Source organism: Oikopleura dioica, chromosome PAR, assembly GCF_907165135.1.
Source record: "Oikopleura dioica chromosome PAR, OKI2018_I68_1.0, whole genome shotgun sequence".
NCBI classification, from domain to species: domain Eukaryota; kingdom Metazoa; phylum Chordata; class Appendicularia; order Copelata; family Oikopleuridae; genus Oikopleura; species Oikopleura dioica.
The window spans coordinates 4,896,995-4,924,773 of record NC_137293.1 but is presented as its reverse complement, the minus strand read 5'-3'; the positions used below and the strand labels follow the sequence as shown (position 1 = coordinate 4,924,773).

The 27,779-nt window shown below is 39.4% G+C and overlaps 3 protein-coding genes and 1 long non-coding RNA gene across 5 annotated transcripts; all 4 read right to left on the bottom strand.

Annotated features, from left to right (window-relative positions):
- Positions 1–316: 316 nt before the first annotated feature.
- On the bottom strand, positions 317–1,465 carry LOC145704116 (holothin acyltransferase-like). Its single transcript, XM_081781552.1, has 6 exons — positions 1,417–1,465; positions 1,090–1,375; positions 793–1,049; positions 603–751; positions 464–561; positions 317–421 (listed from the first exon to the last, which is right to left on the bottom strand). The coding sequence occupies exons 1-6, from the start codon at positions 1,463–1,465 to the stop codon at positions 349–351; spliced, it is 912 nt and encodes a 303-aa protein (XP_081637678.1). The 3' UTR covers positions 317–348.
- A 1,183-nt stretch (positions 1,466–2,648) lies between these two features.
- LOC145704241 (uncharacterized) lies at positions 2,649–3,714 on the bottom strand. 2 transcript variants are annotated; one of them, XM_081781684.1, is made up of 3 exons: positions 3,403–3,714; positions 3,090–3,172; positions 2,649–3,014 (listed from the first exon to the last, which is right to left on the bottom strand). In XM_081781684.1, the coding sequence occupies exons 1-3, from the start codon at positions 3,607–3,609 to the stop codon at positions 2,651–2,653; spliced, it is 654 nt and encodes a 217-aa protein (XP_081637810.1). In that variant the 5' UTR covers positions 3,610–3,714; the 3' UTR covers positions 2,649–2,650. The 2 variants fall into 2 exon arrangements, with proteins under 2 accessions (XP_081637810.1, XP_081637811.1); XM_081781685.1 differs by having other exon boundaries at positions 3,415–3,714.
- Positions 3,715–4,323: 609 nt separating this feature from the next.
- Positions 4,324–10,082, bottom strand: LOC145701393 (uncharacterized). The gene is made up of 6 exons (XM_081778612.1): positions 9,935–10,082; positions 9,247–9,323; positions 8,555–8,790; positions 8,417–8,507; positions 5,618–5,807; positions 4,324–4,330 (listed from the first exon to the last, which is right to left on the bottom strand). Exons 1-6 carry the CDS (start codon positions 10,027–10,029, stop codon positions 4,324–4,326), a joined length of 696 nt encoding a protein of 231 aa, XP_081634738.1. The 5' UTR covers positions 10,030–10,082.
- A 167-nt stretch (positions 10,083–10,249) lies between these two features.
- LOC145705464 (uncharacterized) lies at positions 10,250–12,364 on the bottom strand. Its single transcript, XR_014134594.1, has 3 exons — positions 12,243–12,364; positions 10,404–10,523; positions 10,250–10,332 (listed from the first exon to the last, which is right to left on the bottom strand). It is a non-coding gene; the product is annotated as an uncharacterized LOC145705464 (long non-coding RNA).
- Between the last annotated feature and the right edge of the window lie 15,415 nt (positions 12,365–27,779).

Here is a 27,779-nt window from a genome sequence, read left to right as displayed (position 1 = left end):
GGCTACACTTATATGCCTGTTATATTTGAAAGTTCTTCTGACTTTTGCGTAAATTAATATTATTAACGACTATTATATATATTCTCCATTATATATCATTATTAACATTGTATCTTTTCTGATCTTTTGAAGTTTTTCATCTGGCTTTGCTTAAAGCTTAATTTTAGCAGAGAACAGTTTTCTTCATAATATTTCTCAGTTTTTACGCCTGCTTACTTATAACATTATCAAAACGAATAAAGTCAATTTGAAAAAAAAATCATTTCGAGTCAAATAAGTTTTATTTTTTATTTCTAGTTCAATACTATTGAATCAATAGTCATTCTTTCTGCGAGAAAGAACGTTTATTTAGCAGACGCCAAAATGAAAGTCCAAAATAGAAATGACCGATGATTTTTCGAACTTCAAATCTTGCTTCGAGCTTTAACATTTATAAAAAACAAAAAACAATGGTTAAGCTTACCCAAGCCATGTGTTCGGCAAACTCACTGTCAAATCTTCAGGAGCATCTTTTGGAAAGCAGCAGGATGAAATTTTGACAAAAAAGTATTGCTCTAAAATCTGAATATTTATCAAAAGAGGGTAGTCATTTTAGCTATGACCTTGAGAGAGTCCTTATTGTCGATAGGCAGGCAGATCTGAGCATCGGAATTTGGATAGATTGAGATGACTTTTTCAATCAATCCTCTCAGTGCATTTTCTGATCGAGCATAACAGGGACTGAGTGAGATTCCCAGGGGCGTTTTTCGCACTAGAATTCTCAGTAACTACTACCCAATACTCTTGAATTACCCATTGTATAACCATCAATCTCCCCTTGCTCATTTTTCGAGAAGAAACTCTTATCAGAAGTCTCAAAGAACCACTTCAAGATTTGCTTTCTATCAGATCCGGTGACTGCTTCATCGAGTGGGTAAATATCCTCTATGTTTTCAAGAGGAAAGATGTTGAAAGAGATAGCTTGTTTTTCGAGAGACTTTGGTCGGCAAATGAGCTGGTTTGTTTGGTAAAGAAACTTTGCCATTCCGAATCGCTCGTACATCGGCTCTCTTGAAGAAGAATGAATGGATTTTTTCATCAATAACTCACCTTCCAACAGCAGAATTGACAATAATCTCATATCCTTCGTAATGCTCCAAGATCTTCTTGATGACCTTTGACCCAATTCCTTGTCCCCTCAATTTCGGCTCCGTAATAAACGAAACGATAACAGCCCGTTTGTCTCCAATGTCAACTCCTCCGCAGAAACTGACCACTTCTTTTGTCTCCTTGTTTTCCGCGCAGTAGAAGCCATCTGGGGAAATTTCAAACATTTTCTCGTAAACGTCCATTCCGACATTCCAGACTTCATCATCAGATAATTTGTGATATTTTACTAGCTCGAATTCTTATCGAAAAATGACTATTTTCTTTTACCTAAATCTTCATGCCTCAATTTTCGAATATTGACCTCAGGAACCGTCATTTTTCTCGATTGCCGAGGGCTCTATTGAAATTCTTCCAACTCGGACGGAAGAAAAGTCATTGGTCAAATATTACCTTTGCCCTTTGGTTCGATTTTCATCTCTCTGATTTCCGGTTTTTTTTTAAGGGGGTGGTGGTCGAGAATTATAAAATGATTTTTAATTTTCGGCTTTAACTTACAGTTATTCAATGAAATAACATACATGTTACATGTAACATGTACTTTTTTCTCGAACAATCTATTTCTAGCGTTTAAATCACGTAACAGGAGAATCGGCTTCAATAAAAGGTCAAAAATGACCAAAAATCGGAAAATGTCAACTAAAAAATTGCTAAAAACTACGATTTCAGTTCGACTTTGACGCTCGATTTCGTCATTTTTCCATTGAAATTTTTTTCTAAAACTAAGCCGCCCACACAATTTCAACCCTTTCTAACTTGTTTGGATTGAGAACAAGAAAAAAATTTTTCGAAAAAAATGCGTTTTTTAGGTTGAAAAATCCTAATTCTCGACCACCACCCCCTTAAATGGTTGTTTTTGATCTTTTTTTTTCAACATACTCTTCCTTGATTTCAGTTCTTTGACGCTCTTTTTTGAATGATTTTATTTACAGATCTTAGCTTTCGCGTATGAAAATAATTTATACAGAAAATCTGCCACGTATGTAGAAAATGTTAAATCCGGTCCAAGAAACAGTGAGCTAGAAAGCGATCTTTCATCTTTGCCGGAAGTTAAGAAGACAGAAAAGCCATGTCACTCATTTTAATCTTCTTCAAGAGGGAGTCTTCTTAAGCATGTCGCTGCCACTCCCATCGTCGGTCCCGATCGCGGGAGCGTCATTTTCTGACTCGCAGGAGTTAGACTCGTTTCCGCCGTGCTGTTGAGCAAAAACGAGTCGTTTTCGGAGAAGTCCTCTTCTTCGCTCTTGCTGATTGGCGGCGTCGGCGGTGGTGGAGGAAGCGTGCAGTAGCCTTTTCTAAAGGATGAGCAAACAAGCACATTGGGATTTGGTGTGATAAAAGAGGGTTTTTACGCGGCCGGGACATATTTTCTGGGCAGATAAGATTGGGTAAACGGGGCCGAGGGTTATGTTATAATGACGGGATAAGGAGTTTTTACGTTTTTATCGAGGGCTTTTAAATTGACGATAAAATTCATCGAAAACATGCTGACCCTTGCGTTCTCTTAGTTCTCTTTACGAAGGGTGCTTTTTCTTTCATCCGCTCCTGTCTGAACATCAATGATCATTGGGCAGCTCTTGAATTTACTGCTGCTGCTTTCCAATGGACTGAGCGGTTCGGTTCTGAGAAAGGTATTGATTTGGTCTTGGTGGCGCTGGTGGCTTTGAATTTGATGGTGTTGGAAGGTCGAGTATTGGTGCATGGTGTTGTTCATGACTTTCAAGGGGTTTCTATTGATCGGAAAAGAAAGATCACGTGTTCGTTGAAACCCCGAAACAGAATACTTGGGCGGAAGTAAAAATGGCTCGGCAAGGTGGTCATTACGATTGACACATTCGATTGATGCATATGGAGGCAGACTTGGCTGACTGAAATTATTATCAATGACGCGATCCTTTTCATTAAAAGATCGAAAAAGTCACGTTGGAAGATTAAGGGTGTACCTGGTATTCGAAGGTTCAGATGGAGTTTGATGTCCGTGAGTAATTCGCTCGACTTTTGAGAAGATTTCTTCCGTGATTGGCCACTAGAAATTCTTCTTTATTCAAGATGGAAAAGGGGGTTTAGTTAGGGTTGACGTTATTCGTCATTATTAACATTGCACTTAATCGTACGAGTGGTTATTATCATTGTGAACGAGTCTCACTTAGAGAGCTACGAATTATGATCAAGGAGGGTCCTTTCTTGAGAATCAAGAACTCTATTTGTCATTTGAAATGGGTGGAAAGAGAGACACGTTGGAATACATTGACGTACAATTTTTCGAACCTGCGCGCTGTCGCTGTCTTTTCGACACATTTTTCGGCATATTTGTCGGCCCTTGAATGCGGCTAAGCAAATGGCGACGATCGCTAGAACGGCAACGAGAACGGCGACCGCCACAGCGTGCTTGATTTTTGGGTTCGATTTAACAAGTACTTCAAGTTCTGACAAAGTCCCTTTTTTGAAAAACCATTTTTTCATGCAAATTAAGCCAAAAAAAAGCAGCAAAATTTTTTTCCGATTTTCAAAATTTAGAAATGCTTTTTATTCTCTCTTCTTATCAGCTCTCAAGAAATTCTTATCACTAAAGCTGCCCCGCCAATTCGTTCTTGTATTTCTCGAGAAACTTAATCTCTGACTTGTTCACTTATTTTAACGAGCTTCGCGATTCCTTCTTTGATCCCCGAGAAGATAACACAAAAATTGCATGCGCGAGCTTTTAGAAAAAAGTCTAGTTTTGCTCTTTTGGAGGAAAAAAATCAAATTGAGGGAAAAATGTAGAGGACAGTTTTAGAAGGTGTCGAAATGGTGAAATGGTATTCGCAGTTGTACAATGTCGCGTCAACCGCGTCAAGTATTTCTTAGATATTCTCTTTCAACTTCAGACGCATTTTGTATTAGAGCAATTTTCAAAGCGAAAGTTTCAGGAAACATTGATAATATTGATCGTTGATTTAGGTATCCTTTCGACTTTCGAGGCCGAAATTTTAAAAGAAAGGATGTTCTCAATCTATTATCGGTAAACTTAAACTCCACCTGAACCAGACAGCGGAATAAGCTAATATCAAAGATGATTATCGAAATTTAACCGAAGAAAAAAAAACATAAAAGATAAAAATACAACTTCATTCTGGTTTCTATATGGGAAATTTAATTTCTAGAATTAAGATTTATCTTCTCTCTAGATTCTAGAGTCTAGAATCTAGAATCATGAGATTTAGATCTCATTTGTCGATTTAAAGGACCTACTACAATGAGGATTTTGGGAGTATCAATGCAGTTATCAAAAATTAACCATACTTCAGATGTTTGCAAAAAAAAAGCAGTTGCGTATTCCAGAAGCCTAATCCCCTGGTGACCTCTCGTTCACATAATTTCATCCGCTCGGTATAAAGCCGTCCAGCAAAAGCGTTTCTAATCGGATCGGATAATTTGGAGCAAAGGTGACAACACCTGGACTCGCTCAACTTTTTGAACCTTTTTTTCATAATCGTTTGGAGCGATTCTTTTCTAGAGCACGTTTCAAGCAACTTCGGACCCGCGCCTGAGTCGAATTCACGTCGAAAAAGCCGAGAAAAAAGCCGCGCTCGATTCCGGAAGGGTTGAACTGGATGCTCGTCGCCGAGCCAGTGCCAACATGAGATAAGGTCATCAACGTGGCCTCGATACTTTTACGCTGCCGGATTTCGGCAAGATTTCCTTTGAGCACGCGATCGGGGCTTAGTCAATGGTTCACGAGAGGGATTCAAATCTACTCATCTCATCATCTCTGCTTTTCTATTTCGAAATTTTCTTAGGCTTGAAAAGCTGTGTAGAAAAGCTACAGGCTGTGCTTATTTGGGACGAGATAAGGAAACGCTGATACAATGACTGGGCAACCTCTATCGAAATTCCTTTAATCCGCCAGCATTGTTCATTTGAAGCGCGCGCAATAAACTCCAATAAGAGACATGCAGAATGATTCAACCTGTGGGTCGGATGATAAGAATTTTCGATTATGCTGGCTCAGGGCAGCTATCAAAGGCCCCGCTATCTCGTCACAAATAAGCAAAAGCTGTAAGTCAGTGGAAAAATGTCAGGAACCGACGAAAAAAATTCGACAAATTTTGCATGGAAAATTTCAACCAATCAGAAGCCTGGATTTGGCAAACCGGCCAATCCGAAGGCGAGTAGCCGCCAACGCAAAATTTGTCGAAGTTTTTTTGTCGATTCCTGACGCCCCAAGTCAGGGTCTGGAAGATCTTTTAGGAAAAGCCGCGTAGCGGCTTTTCTGAATACGAAACCGAAACGCAGCTTCGCAGGAAATTTAATTCAAGTTTTATTTTGCGAAGCCGCTTTACCGCTTCGTTATTAAAAAAGCCGCTACGCGGCTTTTCATAAAAGATCTCTCAAATCCTGACTCAGGTTAAATACACAGGTTATCAACAAAAATTGGATTTGAAAAATCAATAATGAACTTTTCTTGACCTTTTTAGGATTTCTAGTTAACTGTATATTTGAAGAGTGATTTGTCCGCGGCGTGACCCTTTTCCTAATCTGCCTCAGATCACGTGAGAGATCAGCCGAGTAGATCGTTTTGCCGAGGCGGAGCTCGATCCGGAAGCCGACGAGTCCAGAAGAAGAGGACACGACGGCGGTTTCGTCGCTTAGCTCCCACTTGATCAGCTTTGCTTCGGCGTCTACAAAACGGGTGAATATTGTTTTAGACCAGGGTCTCGAAAAATTGGACGCCGCGCAGCGGCCACGGCCTATTCATACTTTTTCGGTTTCCAGCTCTTCGGAGCGCGCCTCCCTTGGCCGCCAGGGCTCGGCGGCCACTTTATGATTCATCCCGCGCCTGACCAAATCAAACCAAGTTTTTTTTTGTGAAACCGATTTTTAAATAAAAGATCACTAAAAAAGAAAAATAATTCAAAATTTTGAATGAAAAATATTTCTTCTTTGAAGGATTAAAATGAAAATTTATTTAAGCCGTTAATTAGAGAATACTATATTTGCTTGATTCCATCTTCTTCTTTTTGAACTAGAACAGGTTTGCGCGACAATATGGGCAACACTTAAAAATTTCAAATTCACATTCTTTGATAATTAATTACTTGTTTTTCTAATCTTCCTTCTTCGATGCATTTCTTGCAGAAGCGATGTGAACAGTCAAGTATCACGCCTTTGTTTTGGACTAGTTTGGAGGCTAGTCTTGGACTAAGAAAGGCTAGTCTTAGACGAAGAAAGGCTAGTCTAAGACTAAGAAAGACTAGTCTCAGACTGAGAAAGGAGAAAATCTTTACTTACATCTTCATCGTAGAATCGTTCGATGCCAAAATCTACAAGCACATCTCGAAGGTGTTCTCTTGTGGCCGCGTCTGTTCCAGAATGGATTTTCTTGAACGAAAGTAGCCATTTCTCCAGAATTTCGGTTGTTTCATTGTATGAAACTAATAGAACGCCCATGAATTTTTCTGATCTATGATCATAGCCATCGCAGACGATTGAGGCATCATTATTGTTCAGGAGATCAGCAGCTAGAACTTTGATATCAGCGATGACTTCGGCGGACATTGAACTAATAATAAGGTTAGTCTCAGATTAACGAACTGTATGATCCACAACGAAGACTTACTCGAGGTTTTTTGCGATGAAGTAGCTGGAGATGCCGTCAGCCCATTTCTGATTTAATGCGGCAATAAGCTCGATCATTTCTTCAGACTCGAAGTGATTAAGAGGCAAGGCGCCCCTTGCAATTGCTTTTGTCGCAAGCAAGTATATCAACTTGTCCGGTTCCGAGTGATTGCGGGATTCATGTTTCTCATATCTGCATCGGTCGAGGTTCTTTGACTTTCGATCACTTCGTATACCAATGTAGAGAGCTTTTTCAGGGTTCAGACGACACTTTGGATGATCGCAGAGAACAAAATTCGTGGTGATTTCGACGCCATTTTCGATATAGGATAAGCGTTGAAGGTCGTACTCTCGCTCATTGTCATGTTTGATTTTTGTTCTAGAGAATATTCATGAACTTGGGAATTGAACAAAAGAAGTCTTAAACTAGCCAATCTGAGTCTAAAACTAGCCGTTCTGAGTCGAAAATTAACCTTTCTGAGTCTAAAACTAGCCCTTCTAAGTCTTAAACTAGCTTTGAACAGTAGATCCTTACTTTTTTAATGGAGTTGTGCAATTAGTTGTGTCCTCAAGCAATTCCAAGATACGATTTCTCGTTTTCTCTCTCTGTTTTCTTGGAGTCTCTGTCTGCTGGACATTCTCTTGAATCTCGACTGCCGGAGAAATAAGCGGCCCGACTCTCGGAGAAAGAAGTGGCCCATCATTAACAAAGTTTGTAACATCTCTGAGCACATTTTCCTCCTGATCAGGATCACTTGACTCCATTTTCTAGCATTTGAGCGACTTTGACAAAAATAACTTTCGGGTATACTGGGGAAAATCCTTTCAAACGCCGTTATTCGCTGAAAAAGCGTTTTTTTTATCCTTCCTCATCTCTTTTTTTTTCAAGGAAAAAAGATGATTCTTGACCCGAGATTGAAGTTTGGCCGCCAGTGGAATCCGAAGGGCGGCGGCCACCTTTGCCACCAGCGCGTGGATTCCAGAAATGCGTGGTGGCTTAGCGCGGGCGGCGCGCGGAGTATGAATCAACCCTGGCCGCCGCCTAGCCGCCAATTTTTCGAGACCCTGTTTTAGACTTTCTATCACTCTACTCTCGCTCCTACTCATATAAAATCAAGAAAAAAGAAACGAAAAGTTCTTCAAAACAAAACTCAAATTTTCAATTTTGAAGTTTCAAACTTGAAAACTTGGCGAAAAAACCTGCATAGAAAACCTGACTCAGGTTCTGAAAATCTTATGTGAAAAGCCGCGTAGCGGCTTTTCAAACAAAGCCGCGAAGCGGCTTCTGCAGAGTGTCAAAATAGGTGGAAATAGAACTTCTGCGAAGCCGCTCTGCGGCTGTGTTTTGAAAAGCCGCTACGCGGCTTTTCATTTAAGATTTTCAAAACCTGACTCAGGTTTTTTACACCGATTTCTGACTTTGAAATTCTAAGCCAAGACTTAAAATAGCCAAATTCAGGTTCAATTGATTTCGTAAAAATATTTCTGCTGACGTAAAAACAGTCTGAAACAGTATTTCGCTCGCGGGCTATGATCAAACGATTTTGCGCTAAACTAGTTCAAGTGGCACCCTCGTCAAAGCGGATGTTGACTTGCCGAGTTTTTTGAGCTTGTACGTAATCAACTCTCGACGCTGCTATTTGGGATTTATTTTCTTTTGCGTTTTGCTTACCGAAGAAAAGATCGGCCAGGACTGGAACCAGCGCCGTCTGCTCCGTGTTGCTCCGGCGTGAGAAAATCACCTCATTAGTAAACGCTTGGCTCTTAAAGAAGGGGATTTATGGATGTTTCTGTCGGATTACGTTCACACCGTTTCGCCAGAAGAAATTTTCATTTTCACGATGCCCATTTTTCTGCTCGATTCTTCGGAGGAAAGATCGATGACGTAGGAATTCTGGTTGCAAGAAGTGTGGATGGGACCGGAAAAAGGAGTTTGGATGAGAATGGTTGACCGAAGATCGCACTTTTTGTTCTCCCATTTGAGATGCAAGCTTGAGTTTTTCAGCGTGGCTTCCAGGATTTTTCCGGCAGCGGATTTAATCACCTCTGAAAATAATCTTCTCAGATTTGATTCAGCTTCAGGGGAGAGAGCATCAAAAAACTCGATTGATCATAAATTTCGCGAAATATACAAGTCATCGGGATTTTAAGAAATAGCGCTGTGACACCCTTATTTTCAAAAACTATAAAGAAGCCAGGAAAAGATCAGTTTTTATCAAAATTTTCATTAAAATATTGATTTTTTAGCTTAAAAAATATCCTCGTATTATCAAGTTCAAATAAGGGCGTCACTACGATAAGAAAAAAGGCCTGAAAAAGCCTAAAAAAGTTAGTTTGAAGCTTTTCGTCGATGAAGATTCATTAATCTCATATTTTTCTGAAATAATTCTTTTATTATTCATATTATTATTCAATTATTAATAATAATTTATTATTCCTTTTTGATAATAAAAAGGCTCTTTTAGATGAGTACAGCTTCTTTTAGACGTTTCGCTTGCTCACCTTTTTGCGGAAGAAGGATGCTATCTCCAGCTGTGGTATCTCGATCGCGGGCGAATATCATCACTGGCGATTGCCTCCTGCGGGTAGAAAGGTTAGTTGATTCAAATAAACTGAAAATTTCTCGAAGGCGACAACGTTTTTCTTCAAATTTCAAAGAAAAGAAGGGTCGAAAATTTGGTCTTGAAGTTTTTGAGTTTTTTTCAATTCGGAAGTTCTTGAACACGAGCAACGTAATTGCGCGGTTAATTAACAAGCGCCGGTGAGCTGGACTTCAAGCCTCTCCCGTGTACTTTTGGTATGTAGGGGCTATCACTTGATAGGAAGCGAGCATCATCCTCAGCGACCTCCAAATGCCTTGGCGATTTTTATCGACCCTTTTTGCACCTGCGGATACGTGGAATAGAATACACCTCGATCAATTATATTTTCTGAGAGCCCACAAAAATACAGTTTATTTTTTTTCAATAGGGTTTTTTAATTAAGTTTTCATGAATAACGAAGGCAACAGAAACTTGATCTATGAAACTACGATCTTTACAAATTATTCGAATTTTCAAATCAAGAAAAATGACCAGTTGAAAAAATGCATCATAAAATTATGGTTCTTCTATAAAAAAACGTTTTTATACAAAAAAAAAATGAAAATTGGCTGCGGAAACGTGGATAAGTTTGAAATGAGTTTACTTACCTAAGTTTGTCGCTCAAAAATATCGGCGGGTTGGCTCGCTGCAGCTGCCAGGTGCTGGAATCTGGGTTGTTTAGCGCGAATATGCTCAGCTCCATTTCATTGTTTTCAATTTTTTCACCATCATTATCATCATCGTTTTTGTACCAATCGACCTTTTTCAACGGCTTTTCAAAAATTTTTTTTTTTTAATATTTTTTTCAAAGAAAAGTTATTTTCGAGCTTTTTTCGTTGAATAATCTTCAAAACTGAAATCGTGCGTCAATAACCCTATTACCCCGTTTTCAGGTGATTTAAATTGTTTTTTAAAAAGCGGCGCCTGAACACCATCGCCGCTCTCCTTGACGTATATTTGTCGGATTAAACCTTCCGAAGACAGACCAGATGTCGGTGCCGCGCCCCTGATAAACATTTTTAGAAACAAGACGAATTTAAACTTTGCATAATTTTCAAATTTCCAGCCTCTTTTTACCTGTAAAAGGTGACTTGAGCGGAGCCGCGGGAATTGAACACTTCGCAGCGAGCAGATTGACTGAAGGGGAGGGACAGGATGGCTCCAGTTGCTGTTGAAGCGTTGTTGTCAACTGTCCATCTGAAAGGGACAATTTTAATGATTCTGTTAAAAAAAGGATCTTTCACAGGCATTTTCCCGTTAAAACGACACTGGTTATGTCGCCGAATCCCGCCGAATGTCGCTGAATGTCGCTAAATGTCGTTGATTGTCGTCGATGTCGTCAAAAAGGCAAAAAAGGGCGACATAAGCCGACAATTTTCGATATTCAGCGACATTCGCCGACATTCGCCGACATTCAGCGACATTCAGCGACATTTGGCGACATTTGGCGACATAACTAGTGTCGCCCGTTAAAAGGGGAGCCTTCTTTTCTATTCCTGGAGGAATGATATTCTGAAGTCTGTCCTCCGAAAATCTGGTTTTCGTAGCGGGTCATTTTTGAACTTGAAATGACACCCTTTTAGAAAATTCGTTTTAAAAAGCGCGTCACTTATTTACTCGTTAGCCACTTTTTTCATAAATCGCTTTACGCCGCTAGAAAAACATCTCTTTCGAAGCCAAAAAGCTTTGCCGAAGACAGTAGGAATTATGTTCTTTCAGTTGGCTGACATAACTAAGGATGAAAATTGCCATAAGAAAATGTTTTTGCGGGAGGGAAATTTTACGCGGGAAGTTATTAGAGCCCACTGCTTAGATTTCTCTTTCAACGAAAAAAATCGGGTCAAAGAGCCGTTTTTTCTAAAATTGAAATTATGCTGTTCTTATATTCAAATTATTTTGAACTAAAAAATAGAAAAAAGGCATTTTGCGCGTGTCCAAGTCAATTTTATCGCGACAACATTTTAAAATTTTAAAACGTGTTCCTCCGAGATTCCTCCGCCCTTATCAAGTACTTATCCTTTTGGTGCGTTTCTGCGCAAAGTGACGACCTTAGTACTCGGAGGCTAGCTATTTAGTGCTTCAAGGGGAGCGGGTTTCTTTTCAAGATAGAAAGTAAAGAAGGTACCCGAGCAAATATTTTCAACGATTATGCTTGCGAAAAATCAGAAAGAAGATCATCATCATGAGGTTCTCGATTCAACAGCCATAATTTTCCATTGACTTTTAAACTAGTGTCCGGCCCGCGGCTGAAAGGTAACGAAACTTCAATTATCGGTTACCTGATATTTTTTTGGTACCGGGTACAACAAACTTGGTACCGGGTAACCCGATCTGGGTTCCAATTTCGGATTGGTACCGGCACCGTCCGCCCCCGGATTCTTTTCATAATTTATGATTCATAAATTTAGAAAAGTTGCCCTCTGATTATGTTAAAAAATATTTATTCGTTGGCAGCAAAATTTGATTTTTTAACGAAGTCGGTGAGAACTATACAAGCACCACAAACTTGCTTTATTAACGAAAATATATATAGAAAAAATTTAGACTTTGTTTGATTTCTTCAAGCAAATATTATTCGTACCGTAAAGGTTCTGTCTAGCCCAAGCCTTAATGAATAAATGATGAAAATTTCAATTGAGATTCCATTTGGAATTATTTCGATCATTATCCCTCCTCAAAAAAAATTTCAAGAGATCGCGAAATGTCATAACATATATTATATTATATAATATAATTTATATATGATATAAATGCTATAATTATAGCCTAGAATTTTCATCATATACCTTCTATGCTCTTTCATCTTTACCATTTTTGTTACCTTTACCTTTTGGGCCCAACCCTCAATTTTGCGGCCAGACTCTTACCCAACTTGTTAAGATGAAGCAAAATTAATACTTTCTCGGAGTGACTTACCTATAAGTCGTTAGGTGATCTGCATTTGTCGGAGCACAGTCGGCTTGGGCACGTGGTTCATCGTTAGAAGCGGCGCCGCGCTCTTTCCGTAAACAAAATTACAAAGGATGACCTATCTTCCGTAGAAAAACGAAAGAAAGTAATTTTGTGTTTGACAGGGGCGAAAAAACACTTTTGAGTGGCTTATGAATTTTAAAATCTTCCTTTTTTTTAAATTCTAGCGCCAAATTCTTTCCCAAAAAAAGCCTGAATGGCTAATTAAAACCGGATGAACCATTCCTGTAAATCCTTCTTCGACATAATCGACCGTTCTTTTGACAATCGGCGGAACTCTATTCGAGTTCATTTGCGCGTCGTAGACGAGGACGGATTTCGTTGAGCTCCCAGCGCGGCTTTCCGCAACGCACTTGTAGATCCCTTCTTTGCCAAGCCGCAGAGTGCTCCTGTAACCACTTGCCTCCGTCATTCTACAAACAAACGATCTTTTTATTGTATTTTCTTGAATAGTATTCTTTAGCTAGAGAATCATAACTTATTTTTTTATTATCGATGATTTATTTTTTTTCTTTACAAGCTTGATGACCCAATATTAAGAGTATCAATAAAAAAGATAGCGTTGATAAACATAACTATTAAATGAAGTTTCAAAAAAATTAAATTTGACTGAATAACATTAGAAAAAGGGAGGTGTCCGGAACAGGCATAAATTTTCGACAAATTTTTCGTGGAAATTTTGAACCAATCAGATGCGTGGATTCGGTAAACCTGTCAATCAGCAGCCGAGTAGCCGCCCACGACGTGGGCCCCACGTAAATTTGTCCAAATTTTTTGTCGGTTCCTGACGCCGAAAAACACGTCATAGGAAAATCCTCTTCTTCAAGCAGCTTTTTACAAAAAATAAATTCTTATTTTATCAGAAATGTTGAAGGATCCGAACGCTATCTTAATTGAAAAATAAAAAAATATGAATTCTACCTGGTTCCGTCGAGCTCCCAAAAAACAACGGGCGTCGGTGATCCATTAGCGCGACACTCAATACTCGACGTGGGTCGACCAAGATCAGCGAGTTTGACGCTAGAAAACGATGTTACGAAATCATTTCTTCAGACCACATTTCCACCATCAATCATTGTCCTTTCTTTTCTTTCAACCCTTTTTTCACATTCACTCTTTTTGTCTAAGTTTTGAGAAGCGATGACTCAGCTGTTCTTCTTCCCCGATTTCCGGGCGAGTGTTCAAGTCACGTGAGCTTGGTTTATCTCAACTTTCCGGTCAGTCGCTCTGATTACAGTGAAAGTCCCTTCTTGGCACCTCGTTTTTGCCCGGAAAGTTGAGACTGTCATGTTTCTGAAATCGGAGCGCGGCCATGACTTAGTTGATCCGTGTCTTACAGGGCATTATCGCGCTGGAAAAAATATGCATGCACTGACTGAGATAAGAAAACGGATGAGTTGTCAAATGCAGTGCTACTATCTTGAAATACACGAATATTCAAAAATGGAACTTTCGTGCCAAAAAGAGGATAGTGACCAAAAGAACGCCTTTCAACTTGGACTTAGATGTTGACGAAAATAAGGGGGTCCTCAATGATAAGGCCTTGGTAGGGAAAGGTCTCCTGGCCTTAGGTTTTGGTCTTGGGGGAGGGGGCTTTACCCTTAACCTTAGCTAAGAGGTAGGCTCTTGACCCCCCATCGTTCCTCAAGCCACGAGACTCCCCCCTCTTTTGAACCCTCCCAGGGCCTTATGACTGTATACCCCCTTATTTTGTCACCATCTAAACTACCACCAACTCAGGGGACTTCTACCTCTACTAGAGGTTCTAGAATTTTTTATTCTTCTTTTATTTTTACCTTTTGGAAGACCTTCTATTTCAGGAGTTTGAAGAACCACCAACCTCGCCGAGTTAGAATTCACGGATCCAGCGACATTTTCGGCAATGCTTTTTATTGGCTCGAGTTTGAGAGACAAATTTATCGTTTGTAACCCTGACCAAAGTCTGCGGCTAGATCTTGGCATTGTCAAAAAGAAGGGTTGTATGTGATTACGCGTATTAATGCAGCGAGCGGGTTTACCCGTTACGCGACCCCAGGGATTTGTGTGTTTCAAAATGACCGAGAACGAGGTCGTATAAAATTCGCAGTCTTGGTTAAGAATCGCTTTAATCCCCGATTGAGCTGGATTATGAAAATGTTTTTGAGTTACCATCGAATCGGCTTTCTTTTAGACTTGAGTTTTATTTAAGGGGAGCGCAATTGAATTAAGGGTATCCCCTTGTTTATTCTTTCCGAAAATCTTCGCTAAAACTCGTCTTAGCAACCCGTTAGCAGATTTTTTAGTGAACCACAAATATTTTAAAAATTGCTGTTTACACTTTTTGATTAACTTTTGCTTGTGCAACAGTTCTGACCGGTTTTAAGATTCTCTTAGACCGCCCTTGAGACTCTTGAGAGTGTTTGAAAACAAACTCGAAGGTTCAACAAATTGAAGCAATCGAGCAACTTGAACTTTCTTGATACCGAAGGACTTAGTTATGAAAAAAGATTGAGCCCTGCCAAGTATATTTTCCATCGTCTTCCAAGCTTGAATTGAGGATTGTCAGGCCAGTTTGACTCGGCTAAAAAAGGGTTGAAGGCTGAAATATAGCGACAAGGAATCTTGTTTTGATGACGCGAGGGGTACCCTTAATCAGCTTTGTTTACGTAAAATTCGTTTTAAAAGTACCCTTCTACTTAAAAATTGAGCTTTTGAGCCGAAAATCGAGCGTCAATGACGCTGTCAGATTTTCGATAAGCGCGAAAAACGCACCTTCCAAAATTCCGTTCAAAATAATCAAAAACCATTTGCTGTATAAAATTTTATATCTTAGATAAAAAGAGTAGTCACTCTTGTATATATGATGGTCAAGAAAATCCGCAAAAATTCCTTTTTTTCTTCGAAGAATTTTACTGAAGCTGGGATTTATAAGATTTTTCTTTAGAATTTTTCATCCCGACTAGGGAGCGGGGAGAATAAAGGGATTTAAAGAAGAGCGAGATTTTTCTACAAAAATAGTTTTTAGTTTTCAATTTTCTTTTCTTAGATAAGTCTTGTGACTTTACGGTAAGCTCGATTTAACCAAAAACGTGGGTGAAATGTCAAGAGCGTAAAATGACATATGTTTAGAACTTCCACAGTGACAGGGCATCAGACCAGGCTGACAGTAATAACCGACCTGCTTTCTGTCAATGTCATATTGAGCGATTTCGATCGGAAAAATGTGGATGCACGCAGAAATTAATGCGGTTACTTAGAGGAGAATATAAACAAAATATGATTTTTCGAAATAATTACTTCAGTGATACCCTTATTTTCATCGGTTTTTGAAAGAAAATGAATAAGGGTGTATCTTAACTAAATAAGTAAGGCTATTTCTACAAACTTGTTTAGTGGAGTTACACCCTTATTCATTATCTTTTCTTTCAATCAAGAAAATAAGGGTATCACTATCATAATTCTTTCATATAAGGCTTGATAAATGCTATTAATATTACTTTATCTTTTGGAGGAAATATTATAGCGATACCCTTATTTTTACGTAGAAAATAAAGATTTTTGATGGAAAAAGAATCCTATCCCTAAGCTCGTTTCTAAAAGGGCTCCTGCATAACTCAAATGGACCCCTTCTACTGCCAAAAAAACAAACCAAAACTTCGTATTTACGAAGTGAGGTGGGAGGTTATCTGACTTACCCGGATGTTGCCGGTCGCTTTGATGGGTTGGTTTTCTTTTTCCCATCTGATAATCGGCGGCTTAGAGGCGCGGTCCAGAATTTTAAAGAAAACAACTCAAAAACTGATGAGACACACTAAAACAGGAATTTATACTGTCTATCTACTGTTTGTACTGAATTTTATCGCGGTCAAAAATGGCGGAGAAATTTGGACTCTTTGGCATCAACTTGTTGTCTAAAATCGTGTTATCTTTGGCTTACAAAAGCGCAAATATTTTCAGACAACTAGTCGTTTATTATTTCTCTCTTTTCAGGCAGATGCCGAGGATCGCTCAATTTGCGAGCTGTGGTGGTCTTATGGCGGCTTGCATTTTTGGGCTCTGTGAACGGGGCGAACCCAAAATCGCCATTCTAGCCGGAATCAGCTTGGTAATGGATTGTTGCATCCGTACCGTAGTTGACACGGCAATTTTTTGACCGGGTTTTCTCGGAGATAACAATTTTCAGTAAAAAACGAAAAAACATGTTTCCAGCGGGATTCGAATTTATGACCTCTTGAATCAAGAGTCTTGATTCAAGTTTTTTATTCATAATATTTTTCTTGTATTTTTTTATAAATTATAAATTATAAGACTTTAAATGGTTTTAAAATTTATGGTCACACAAAAATGAAACAATTAAAAGATCATGAAAGTAGCTAAACAGAAGGTGATGAGTTCGAATCCTGTTAGGAACATATTTTTTTCGCGTAAATTTTCGATTTTCGGAGCATTTGTACGTCAAAAACCGCGTGAATCTGAAATTTAGTGGAAGGAACGCGTTTCTAAATTGTGTGTGAGAAGAATTCAAACGAGTCAATTGAAAGTCCGCCATTTTTAACACTCTTGCCCACTCGGCCGCGGTATTTAGTGGACACGTTCAGCTCAGTTGCCCCGCGCACTCGTTGTTTCTAAAATTCGCGCTTCCGTGGAAATCATCAACAAAACGATTCTAAACTCTCATGACAGCAGTCACGATTCTGACCTTGGCGGTCTTGCCAAAACAAGAATCAACGGTGAAATTGACAGACAGTGCTCCAGAGAAATTTCGCACCTGGATGGGATTAACGTTCTTGTACGTGAGGCCGTAAACACGAAAAAAGCCAGCTTTCAACTTGAAAATTAAGAGTTTCTCGAAAAAAGAACAGGTTCTTCTGAAGAAACCTGAGTCAGGATTGGATACTGGGTCTTTTATTTTTCTATACTGAAAGTCTTAATCTGGGCTTGAAAACCTGTGTATGAACCCTTACTCAGGGTCCTAACAAGGCTTTAAATACATTTCTCAGGACCCTGACTCAGGTTTATACACAGGTTTTCGAGTCCAAATTGAGAGTTTTAGTATAAAAAATTGAAATTGCCTGTCTCCAACCCTGACTCAGGTTTCTTCACAGGTTTTCGGCGCCAAATTTCAACGTTTCAAAAAATTTTGATGAAGCCAACATGATTTGACCTTTTGACTGTTCGAAAACTCCAGTGAATCGAAAAACGCTCGTTCCAAAAAATTACAGAGTGTGTCTCAAAATTACTATTCAAAAGGGGATCTGGACCGAATCCGGAAAGCCTTTCGGCGCTTGACAGTCGAAGTGGACGGCTGTTATCATCGGATCAAAGTCAATTCACACAAGCGCGCGAAGTACTACTTCGTTCAATTTCAATTTGCTTCAATTACAGCTCAAAAAGATTTGAGATCTTGTTCGGTCAAGATCCAAAAAGTGGCTTGAGATGTTCATCAGTTGATAGTGGAATCGCAATTTTGCACTTTTGAACATGGAAAAAAGGTCAATGACGGGAGGCGGAAAATTAAGGGCATACAGACGTATCAAGCTCTAGAATATTTTAGTCAAAAAAGTGTAGCTCTTCTACTATAGTCTTTAGTCTATAGACAAAAAAATGAAAATTTTTATGTCCCAGATGTCGACAAATGTTGTTAAATAAAAAAATTCCTTCTGAATGTCAGAAGATGTCCTCAAATGTCTCGCAATGTCGGTATAATGTCCGTTGATGAAGAAAAATGGTGATATCAAAGGACATTTGGATACATCTGAAGACATTTTGTCATAAAATAGAGACATTAAGCGACATTTGAGTTCATCTTTGGACATTAAACTCATATTTCTGGACATGAGAGGATATTTGTTGACATCTGGAGACATTTTTGTGGTAAGAAATGCAAAAAAAAAATTTGAACTTGAACTTGACTTTGATCCGTTCCTTGGCCGATTCTGACCTCGACATCTTTTGGCTGCTTCTCGAATCGCTTCTTAATATATCCCGATTGGACGGTTATGTTCCGGGAAAGGGCGCGTCCCGAAACATTCTCGGCGATACACTGGTACGTGCCGGCCCAAGCTGCCTGCTTCATTCTTTCGGCGAGGGATGAAAAGCCTCGACAGATCCTCGCAGCTGTGCAAAAGGAGCTATGCCGTAAGCAGCTAAAGCCAAGTGCTTCTACAGTACAGATAAGCTTAACCCAAACTATGTGACGTGCATAATATTGGCCCCACACACGCGCCAAGTCTTCAAAGTCAAGAAATAACAGACTCTCATCAGACTCTCATGTTATAGAAGTTTTTTGTTGAATCCAGAAAAAGGGCATTTTTGTGGCTTTTGTGACTATTCTTCAGGCTTTTTTGAGGTTAACAAAGTGACACCCTTATTTTATTTCAAGAAACTTTGTTTTTCTATCATATGGGTATCCCCTTACCTCAAGATGTCCAAAAAAGAAAGCCGTGAAAAACAAGCTACTGTTAAATAAAAATTTTAAAAATAAGGGTGTCACTATGTTAAGTCTGGAAAAAAGGTCTGGATAAAATTTCTTGCTGACCAGAATTTTCAAAACAATTTGACACCGTTATTCATTTTCACAAGATTTTCCACGATTTTTTTTGTGACATCTGACCGCAATTGACACCCAAAGAATGAAGAGAATGTTTACGAAACTTTCATTTTGAACTCGAGCGGGGAGTTGTAATAATCAAAACTGTTTACTGCGCGGGCAGGCGTCGTCTACACAAGACACGTCCAGTCGGAATGAGCTGGAATCCTGTCACTGTGGCCGAGTGGCGAACCACACTCCGGTCGACATAAAAACCGACCGTTCATTGAGTTAAGGCCTTACGAGATTAACTCACTCGCCCGCCCAAGTATCAGTGGTGTTTGCGGTCCTGTAAAGACCAGTCTCTAGGAAATACTTTCGTCCATCAGTGCCACTATCAGCGAAAGTGAGGGGTTAAAAAACTGACGAATCTTACTCCATCAACATTTTTTCTTTAATAAGAACTCTAGCCCCCTGGGAGAGTTTAGCTTAATTGCTTGGACACAACTCATGGCGTGTAAAATCTGCTCTAGGCCCTTTGATTTGGCACATTTTCCACGAGATAATTAACCTGCCCATTACTTTCTTCATTTCTTTGGCGAACAAGTTCATCCCTCTTTCCTATCCGGCCATTCTGCTTTCTGGATGATCAGCGATCCGTCGAACATGATGATGCTGTTTTCTAAGTCTGGCTTGACTTCCACTCCGTCCTTTTTTCGGTTTTCAAGAAGAGACCCCTTCGTGTTCCTACGTAAAAGACGGCTACGTGGCTAGATGATTGACACTTTCGAGCGATATTTTGATCACAGGCTTTTGGTCGTACTCAGTGAAGAGCAACCAGCTGCCGGGGGAATCCAGCTCCTCTGAGTCCCCTCAAGAGTTCTTGGCCAAATATGACGCGAATTCCAGAAAGGATGATGGCGAGCTCTGAGCTTTGGGTTGCTTTTTGGAAAACCAGACTTTAACCAGCGGTATTCAGGCGGAGGATAGCCACTTGCAATGCAGTTCAATCGGACTAAAGAAGCAAATTAGAAAATTGTAAAAAAGGACCGAAATTGATTTTACAGCTAAGGCTACGTGGCCCAAGGATGAACAAGGGGACACATGCAGGAATTTTAACGATGAACAAGGGGTCGAGGTGTCAGGAACCAAAAAAATTCCTGACAAATTTTGCCTGGCATTTTTCAGCCAATAAAAAGCCTGGACTGGGCTTATCAGCCTATCAGAAGACGAGTAGCCGCCCGAGCAAAATTTATCGAGATTTCTTCGTCGATTCCTGATACCATCCCAACAAGGGAGGCTGCTTTTCAGCAGCTAATAGAAAGCTTTTATACTATTGATATTGATAAGTTAACAAGTGCGAACTTTAGGGAGCACCCCTAACAATTTCCACGAGCTGTTAACCTCAGACACCTTTCGTTCTGGCCAGATAATTTGCCGCGATATAATTACTATGAAGTAGCTTTGCGTCAGAAAATCATAATTACGAAAACGTGGATTGAATCAGGAAGCAAACCGTTCAAATTATTTTATCAGCGCTGAATAAGATTTAGTACGAAAGAATGATAAGAATACGCAGCGGGAGCTCCAAAGCCGCTCTGTTGTCGGAATAATAAAAAAACTTGAATGATAAGATCTATGACCAGCTTTTTTTGGAGAAAATTCGATAAACGTGAATATTCTTTATCAACCGAATTCACCTCGGTAACGACTGTATAAAGCGAAATAAGACAGAGGGCAAATTGAAGCCGGAGTCCCGGTCCATTCAATATTGAGCAGCCACAATATGCTTCTTTCTTTTTCATAAGAAAGATAATTAAACAGCCGTCTGAGATTCGTTTGCTTTATTTATTATTCAATTATGGTAATTATTTATTTTCATAAAAAGAAGGAGGACATGATTGATCTTTACTGTACTTGATCCTGAGTTCACCGAAAAACTCGTTCTGCCCTGGCGACAAAAACCTGCGTAAAAACCTGAGTCAGGGTTCTGAAAAGGTCAGCTAACCTGACTCAGGTTAACAAGGTTTTGAATCAAACCTTTGAACTAAAAATAACCATCAAACTTTTGATGGTTATTTTGGTGAAGCCGCTACGCGGCTTCATTTTTGAAAAAGCCGCTACGCGGCTTTTTGCCTGAGCTCTTCCAGGACCCTGAGTCAGGTCTTCTACGCAGGTTGCCAAGTTTATTTTGAGAATTTTTCGTTTTGAAAAGAAACTGGTGTAATCCACGTTTCGAACTTCCTCCTTGTCAAATTGTATTAACTTTTTCGCTTGCTGCTAAAAATTTGCTGGTCTGTGCGTGTGAACCGTGATTTACCCGATTTTGGGTCAAGGGTGTTGATTTGATCCACCGCGAAATTCAAAATCACAAGTCTCGGGCCATTACAGACGCGGCAATTAATCGCTCATTTAACTGAAATTAATCTTGAGCAGTCTCTTTGTTCGAGCCGGGGGTCTAAATGGGGACCATATGGGGGCCCTTTAAGCAAAAATAGAAAAAAAAATACAGAAATCAATAGTCGGTCTGCAGGGCGAAAAAAACACTGTCGGGGGAAATTCAATCAAATTTGCCAAAAAAGTATTTTTTTTTTCGTGTAAAAAACATGTTAAACTGACTCACGTTGCCTGACTTAGGGTCAGAAAGGTATCAAATGCCTTCTAAGCACCCTGACTCAGGCTCTCTGACTCAGTAAAACTTGTTTTCTACTCGAAAAAACGATTTTTGGGCAACTTTGATTGACCTACCCTTCCTGAGACAGGTTTTCACACAGGTTTTCGAGCCCTGATCGAAGCTTTTTCAGCCTTTCTTTTTCGAATAGAATTCCGGTTTTACTGAAGTACTTTTTTGCAGAGCGAAGGGGAATTAAAGAGCGATTAGGGTCGGAACTGACGATCCACCAGTTCCAGCCAGCGATCAAAATCCAATTTGAAATGCAACTTGGCGGCCGGAGCAGTACGTACCTTTATCGGAAGAAAGTCAAACGATTATGGCCAGCTTTAATAATAGTACTCAGGCGCTACGAAGCGCACTTGGACCCGCATTTGCTGACTTCGAGAAATTTCAACGTGTGTTTAGTACAAAAAAAAGAAGATAAAGTTCTTGAGACCAAAATCGTTAAATATTTTTCGCTAAAACATAAATTTTTGCATTGAGATTACCATTTGATCAATGTCAAAGTAGGGTGACATTCTTAAAAAGCGATTTTCAGAGAGATTTTTTTCAGAGAATTTCTTATCATATCCAGATTTGCAACAGATTTGCTGAGCTGAGTGAGCTGAGCTGATTGAGCTGAGCTGAGCTGAGCTAAGCTGGGCGACTTTCACTCACTTTCAATTTTCACTCAGCTCAGCTCAGCTCAAATATTTTCGAACAAGGTCTGTTCTGCTCACCTAGCTCAGACAATCATCACTTAGCTCAGCTCAGCTCCACTCAATGACCTCCAAAATAGCCCAGATCAGCTCAGCTCAGATAAAGTTTCATTTAGCTCAGCTCAGCAAAAATAAGGCAATTTTTTTTAACTTTGCCCATATCCCCTTTCTCCAAGAATTTCTCCTTCCGCCCTGATGAGTAGTAATATTTGCTCGTAGAAAAGCTCCCCCGTGCGCTAGAATCGTCGCTCAAATTAGCATGCGCTGTTGACAACGAACAAGAAACAAATCATATCTTGAAAAGAGCGACCAAGCTCCTCCGCGTTTTCTAGGGCGGTGCTCTTCCCCCTCTGGAATTTTGGAATTTGTCGAGTTACAGTACTTTTCCGAGTTGAGAGAAGTTGATCTTGATAACTTGGAGTTATCCATCAGAGCCGGGAACTTTCGAGTACCAAAAAAGTGGCAACGCCCAATCCCAATCAGGACGGATTTGTTTAAATTTTCTTATCAGTGGAAAAAATGATGCTTCGCACGTTTTTTCGGCATTTCAATGAACCACCACTCGCTGCATTCAAGCGAATCAAGCTGAGGAGAGCCGAAAAGAAAAAAAAAAGTTTTCTGAGAAAATTTTCATAGCTGTTTTCGTGACAGAAGTACTTGAGGAGAGCGAGCCACGTGTCAATTTATCCGTGAGCTTTTTGACACCGACTCTCCAAGTCCAGTTTTGGGGGCTCTACTGGGCTAGCGCTTGAATTTATTGAGCTGGTTAGAAATGACTAGGCAAAGAAAATCAGGATTTCTTAGCACAGTGACACCCTTATTTTATTTTTTCAAAAAGACGACAGGGTCCTTACTAGGCTCTTGTTCCTGTGTAGAAAACCTGAGTCAGGGTCTAAACAGGGTTTTCTAGGAGAAAATTCTTTCGAAAATAGCTTTCTTTGTCTTCCCTTATCTAACGCCTCTGGTAAAAACGTCAAGTTCTTGCAAAAAATACGAATTGAGCTTGGAGGTAAAAAAGACTAATTGTGAGAAAGGTGACTTGTGCGGTCATTTTCCTCGTAATTGCGCTAGCCGTCGTGAGCTGGGGTTGCCTAGAATTGAACCTGGAATTTAACCCCGGGTAAACGATTACTTCTCCACTTCCCCATGCATAAATTCAAATGAGCTTCTTACTTGTATCGCCTCTGTTGCCGATGTGATCAATTGGATTTTGAAGAATCTTCGGGCTCATCACTTTTTCTTCCTTTTTCGATCTCTTATCATTCTTTCCTTCCGCGGTTGGAAATCCAAGCAAAAAGAAGTTTAGAAAAAATCTCATTTTCTTTCGAAAATCAAGTTCGTTATTTGGAAAAATTAAAAAAGAAACCAAAAAAAAACACAACAAGATAAGCTTAGGAAAAACCGCCACGCTCTCTCTCGCCCCGGGGTTGATTACTTTTTCGGCTCAAGGGCGCCCCCGGGTCCCGATTTTTTCCAAGGGGTTCTGAGCAATAAATCAAGGAATCAATGAATTTGAGCTTTGGAGCAAATGATGATACAATCAATCTTCTTCCTTAGAAGGACTTCTATTTTTATCATAGAAGGAACCATAAAACTGATTGCTATTTTAAATTTATATAATTTTGGTTTATTACTAAAGTCGATTACTAACGAGTATTATTGCTATTCAGAATTCGGTCGACGACGTTAATTATCGTTATTACTATCATAACAATTATTAATAGGGTGGGGATACAAAAAATGGACTTTTTACTCGTAGGAGCAATGATAAAAAATTTTTGGTAAAAGATTTTTTATGGTCAACCAAAAAAAATTCTTGAAAAAAAAAATTTCAATTTTAATTGTCACGTGATGAAAATCGCCATTGTAAGTGCCAAAAATGCCAAAATCGTCGAATGAAGACGGATTTTTTTTATTCTCGGATATGTGATAGAGAATTTGATTCTGGATCTGTAAATTACTGTAAAATATAGGATTATGCTGTAAGACATAAGTATTGAAAGACATATAAGTACTGTTTTTGACTCCTTAGACTACATTTTGCTGGTTTTAGGTGTAAAAACTTACTTTTAAAATAAGCATGACGTCATTGTTGATGACTCATTTTTCAAAATTATTACGTAATTTGGCATATAAATGGTCATTATGGATCTTTAGGAGGTCCATTCCAAAAAGATTTTGGTACCATCAGATTCAGAATTGAATTCTCTATCACATATGCAGGAATAAAAAAAATCGATCTTCATTCGGCGATTTTAGCATACACTTAGTGCTTTCCCACGTGACCTGAAAAAATTTCAAAAAAAAATTTTGTGTCAAAAATTTTTCTAGGGCTGATTCCATCTTGTCACCAAAAATAAAGCCTCTACGACGTTTGCTGAGAAAGTTCATTTTTTTGTGTCCCCTCCCTAATTATTAATAATTACACTCAAAATGACAAACTCAAAAATCAATCAAGAAAACCTTTAATTTCAGTCTTTTGCTAACCGAATGAAAGATCATAAATCTTGAATACAAAGGTTTTTTACAACATCTTTATTCTACAATTCTCCAATTCCCAATTGTTTTCTTGTATACTCAACCCTGCTTTCAGTCATCTATTCTTTTTCTATTCTGCGTGTGATTGTAAATCAATGCGTCCCAGAAGCTGCTGCAATTGCAGCACAATTTATCCACTTTATGTCGAGGCCGATTTTATGCCGACCGCGGCGGCGATTTATTGCACTTCTTCTCCGCGGGAGACGACGTTTTCTTATCTCCTGCTGACATCCTATCCTAATTGATCATCCTCTGAAGCTCAAGAGCCCTCTGATGCTCCTCCTTCTGATCAAGAAACATGACTTTGGCTTAAAACCTGACTCAGGGCCTTGAAGATTCTGAATGAAAAGCCGCGTAGCGGCTTTTTCGAAAATAAAGCCGCGAAGCGGCTTCGCCAAAATCAACATTCCTTTTTTTTTGGTTATTTTGGCGAAGCCGCTTCGCGGCTTTGTTTAAAAAAAAAAGCCGCTACGCGGCTTTCCATTCAAGGTTTTCCAGGCTCTGAGTCAGAGCCTCTGACTCAGGGTTTGACGAGCCGAAACCTTCAAGAAACCTCTAGAAGAAAACTCTAGAATCACACGTTTCCGAAAATGAAAAAGTCAAGAATTTGGTTCACTATGATGACTCGGGAAATGAAATTCCAATTGTAAAATGAGGAACATTTTGCCTGTAAAATTCTGAAGAATCGACCGCGGATGGAATTCCTTCCTCTTTGGTTAGCGTAATTATCTTTGAGTTGAGGGTTGTTATCTTTGCCATTAGCTCTGAAATTCTGAACCGCAGATTGAAAAATGTGAGCTGAAACTGTTATTTCGACATATAATGACAAAATCTTGGAAAAACCAATTAACCTTCTCTGAATTGAAATTTGCATCACTGTTGCTGCATCAGTATTGTTGAGAAAAATGACAAATCAAGTCAGTATTTCTACCAAGAAAAAACCAAGGAGATTTTCTAGTAACAAAAAATTTTGAAAAAAAACCATAAGATATCAAGATTATAATTGATCATCTATTTTTGATACTTCGTTTCGTTGATTAGCTTCTAATATGAGCATTACCTGGTATATAAGATAAAAACGCTTAAAATTAATATACAAGATAAAATAATTTGAAAGCCATATTTCACTATTAACTGTCAAAAAAACATTGTCGGGTGTCCCGATTCGGGACAAACCAAGAATAGGAACAATTAAGATACGACGAGACACCAAAGGAGCAAAAATGATTTTTGGAGCCAATAAGATTGCTGTTTCAAAACCAATCCATCAGAATCACTCCTCTGGTGGACAATACTTTCTTATTCGCTTCTTTGTTGTCGCTTCCTTTTTTGCTCACTCCTTTGGTGTCTCATTTTCGATCCTCGTATCTTTTCGTTCTAGTATTTTCATTTCTCCCCTTCTTCAAAGAATAACAAGCATTCGATCAATCATCAAATCGAATTCAGCAAAAATTGACCATTTCGCAAAAAAATGGTGGAAATTTTAGAAGCTCGGAGGTCGCGACGCTGCGGTCGAATCGGCCGCGCCCAGGAGAAAAAACCGCCAGTTCTTCTTCTTCTCGCTTCGCGCCTCCATCCATCAAGTTGGCATCTGCGCCAATTGATGAGTTTAGTCCCGAATATTGATCCCCTAACTCGACGAGGAGCTCAAGACAAGGGCAAACGAGTCGACTCTGGCAATTACGAGCCTTTTTTTGTCGGGAATTTCGTGAAATACTCGTAATTCTCCGAGTTGGAAAATTTGGCTCGATTTTCTCTCGATTTCATTTTTAAGGACCCCCCATCAAGAATTGCGAAAATGGGCCTCCTTGGAGCTAGTATTTCTCCGAAGCTATCTTATTTACACCCTTAATTTAATTGGAACTCGAATTTAACACTCGACTACAAACGCTTCCCTTATGATGATCCCGAAAATCACGGTTGTTCAAAAAATCTAGTTCTACCTCCTCAATGATATACAGGCCGTTAAAGATCAGGTTGATAGGATCAAGCTTTTTCAGGGATTTAAGCTGAGGGAAACCCTTAATTTTTTTCAGGAGAGAGCTAAGGCTCTAAGCTACCACCGTACCCCTTTGGAAAGTTTTTTGTCAACGAAAAATTAAAATAATATTCAGAGACTTTCATAAAAAAAATAATGCAAATTTTCAATCTGTTGAAGCTGCTTTAAAACCATCTGAAGAGCCGGAGACTCTTAAGCCAACGATTTAACCCGGTAACAGGCGCGTGGCCGTCTCACGGCCACGCGTGGAAATGAGTAGCCAATCGCATGCCCGGATCCATGTTTTCACTCAATCACAGACAGGCAAAAGCGTAGGCAAAATCGACCACCCTGTTAGCGGGTTAATGATTAAAATCAAGCATTCTCAATTTTTTCGAAAAAAATTATTTTCGGTCGATGATCCCTTGTTTTCAAAATTGGCGGGTTTTTGTCAAAATACTCGTAATTCTGCTACTCGTAATTGCCAGAGTCGACTGTACTCGTCGCTCGTTTTTAGCGTCTGAAATGACAGCTTAGGGGAATTTTCGAATAAGCAAATAATGAGAAAGAGTTCACTAGAATCCTTCGCTTTGAGGGGTCCCCAAAAAAAACTGAAAAAAAGATGAGTCGACTAGAAATTTAGGTATTTCCCTCTTTAACCGACAAAAAAATTAAGACAAATTTTGCGTGGAAATTTTCAACCAATCAAAAGCCTTGATTTGGCTAACCGGCCGATGAGCAGCTAAAAAGCCGCCTACGCAAAATTCGTCGAAGTTTTTTTGCCGGTTAAAATGGGAAATACCTAAATTTTTTCTCGACTCATCTTTTCCTTCAGCTTTTTTTGCGCAATCTCGTTTGATGTTTCTAAAAAGCGATAAGCCGTTTAGACCCTCTAACGAAAATATTTCTTCTGGAAAGGTTTCCTTACACAAATCTCCACCCTCAGATCGGAAGTGCTATCCAATCACTTCTCTTTAATCTCTCCTCCTCTCAACGTGATTACGTCTCTTTTCACGAAGCTACCTTTAAACTCGTCAAATCGTCAATTAGCTTGTAATGAGCTTGTTTATCTCCTCGTAATAATCCT

Excerpts from the sequence above, each read along its gene's own strand:
- LOC145704241 (XM_081781684.1), bottom strand. The coding sequence starts at position 3,609 with ATGAAAAAATGGTTTTTCAAAAAAGGGACTTTGTCAGAACTTGAAGTA. Across the intron at positions 3,173-3,402 it reads GCGCGCAGGTTCGAAAAATT|TGGCCAATCACGGAAGAAAT; the intron begins GTACGTCAATGT and ends AAGAATTTCTAG. Across the intron at positions 3,015-3,089 it reads TCTGAACCTTCGAATACCAG|TCAGCCAAGTCTGCCTCCAT; the intron begins GTACACCCTTAA and ends TAATAATTTCAG.
- LOC145701393 (XM_081778612.1), bottom strand. The coding sequence starts at position 10,029 with ATGGAGCTGAGCATATTCGCGCTAAACAACCCAGATTCCAGCACCTGG. Across the intron at positions 8,791-9,246 it reads CATCCTTCTTCCGCAAAAAG|AGGTGATTAAATCCGCTGCC; the intron begins GTGAGCAAGCGA and ends GATTATTTTCAG. Across the intron at positions 8,508-8,554 it reads AAATTTCTTCTGGCGAAACG|AGCCAAGCGTTTACTAATGA; the intron begins GTGTGAACGTAA and ends CCCTTCTTTAAG.
- LOC145704116 (XM_081781552.1), bottom strand. The coding sequence starts at position 1,465 with ATGACGGTTCCTGAGGTCAATATTCGAAAATTGAGGCATGAAGATTTA. Across the intron at positions 1,376-1,416 it reads ATTGAGGCATGAAGATTTAG|TAAAATATCACAAATTATCT; the intron begins GTAAAAGAAAAT and ends AATTCGAGCTAG. Across the intron at positions 562-602 it reads ACAATAAGGACTCTCTCAAG|ATTTTAGAGCAATACTTTTT; the intron begins GTCATAGCTAAA and ends ATAAATATTCAG.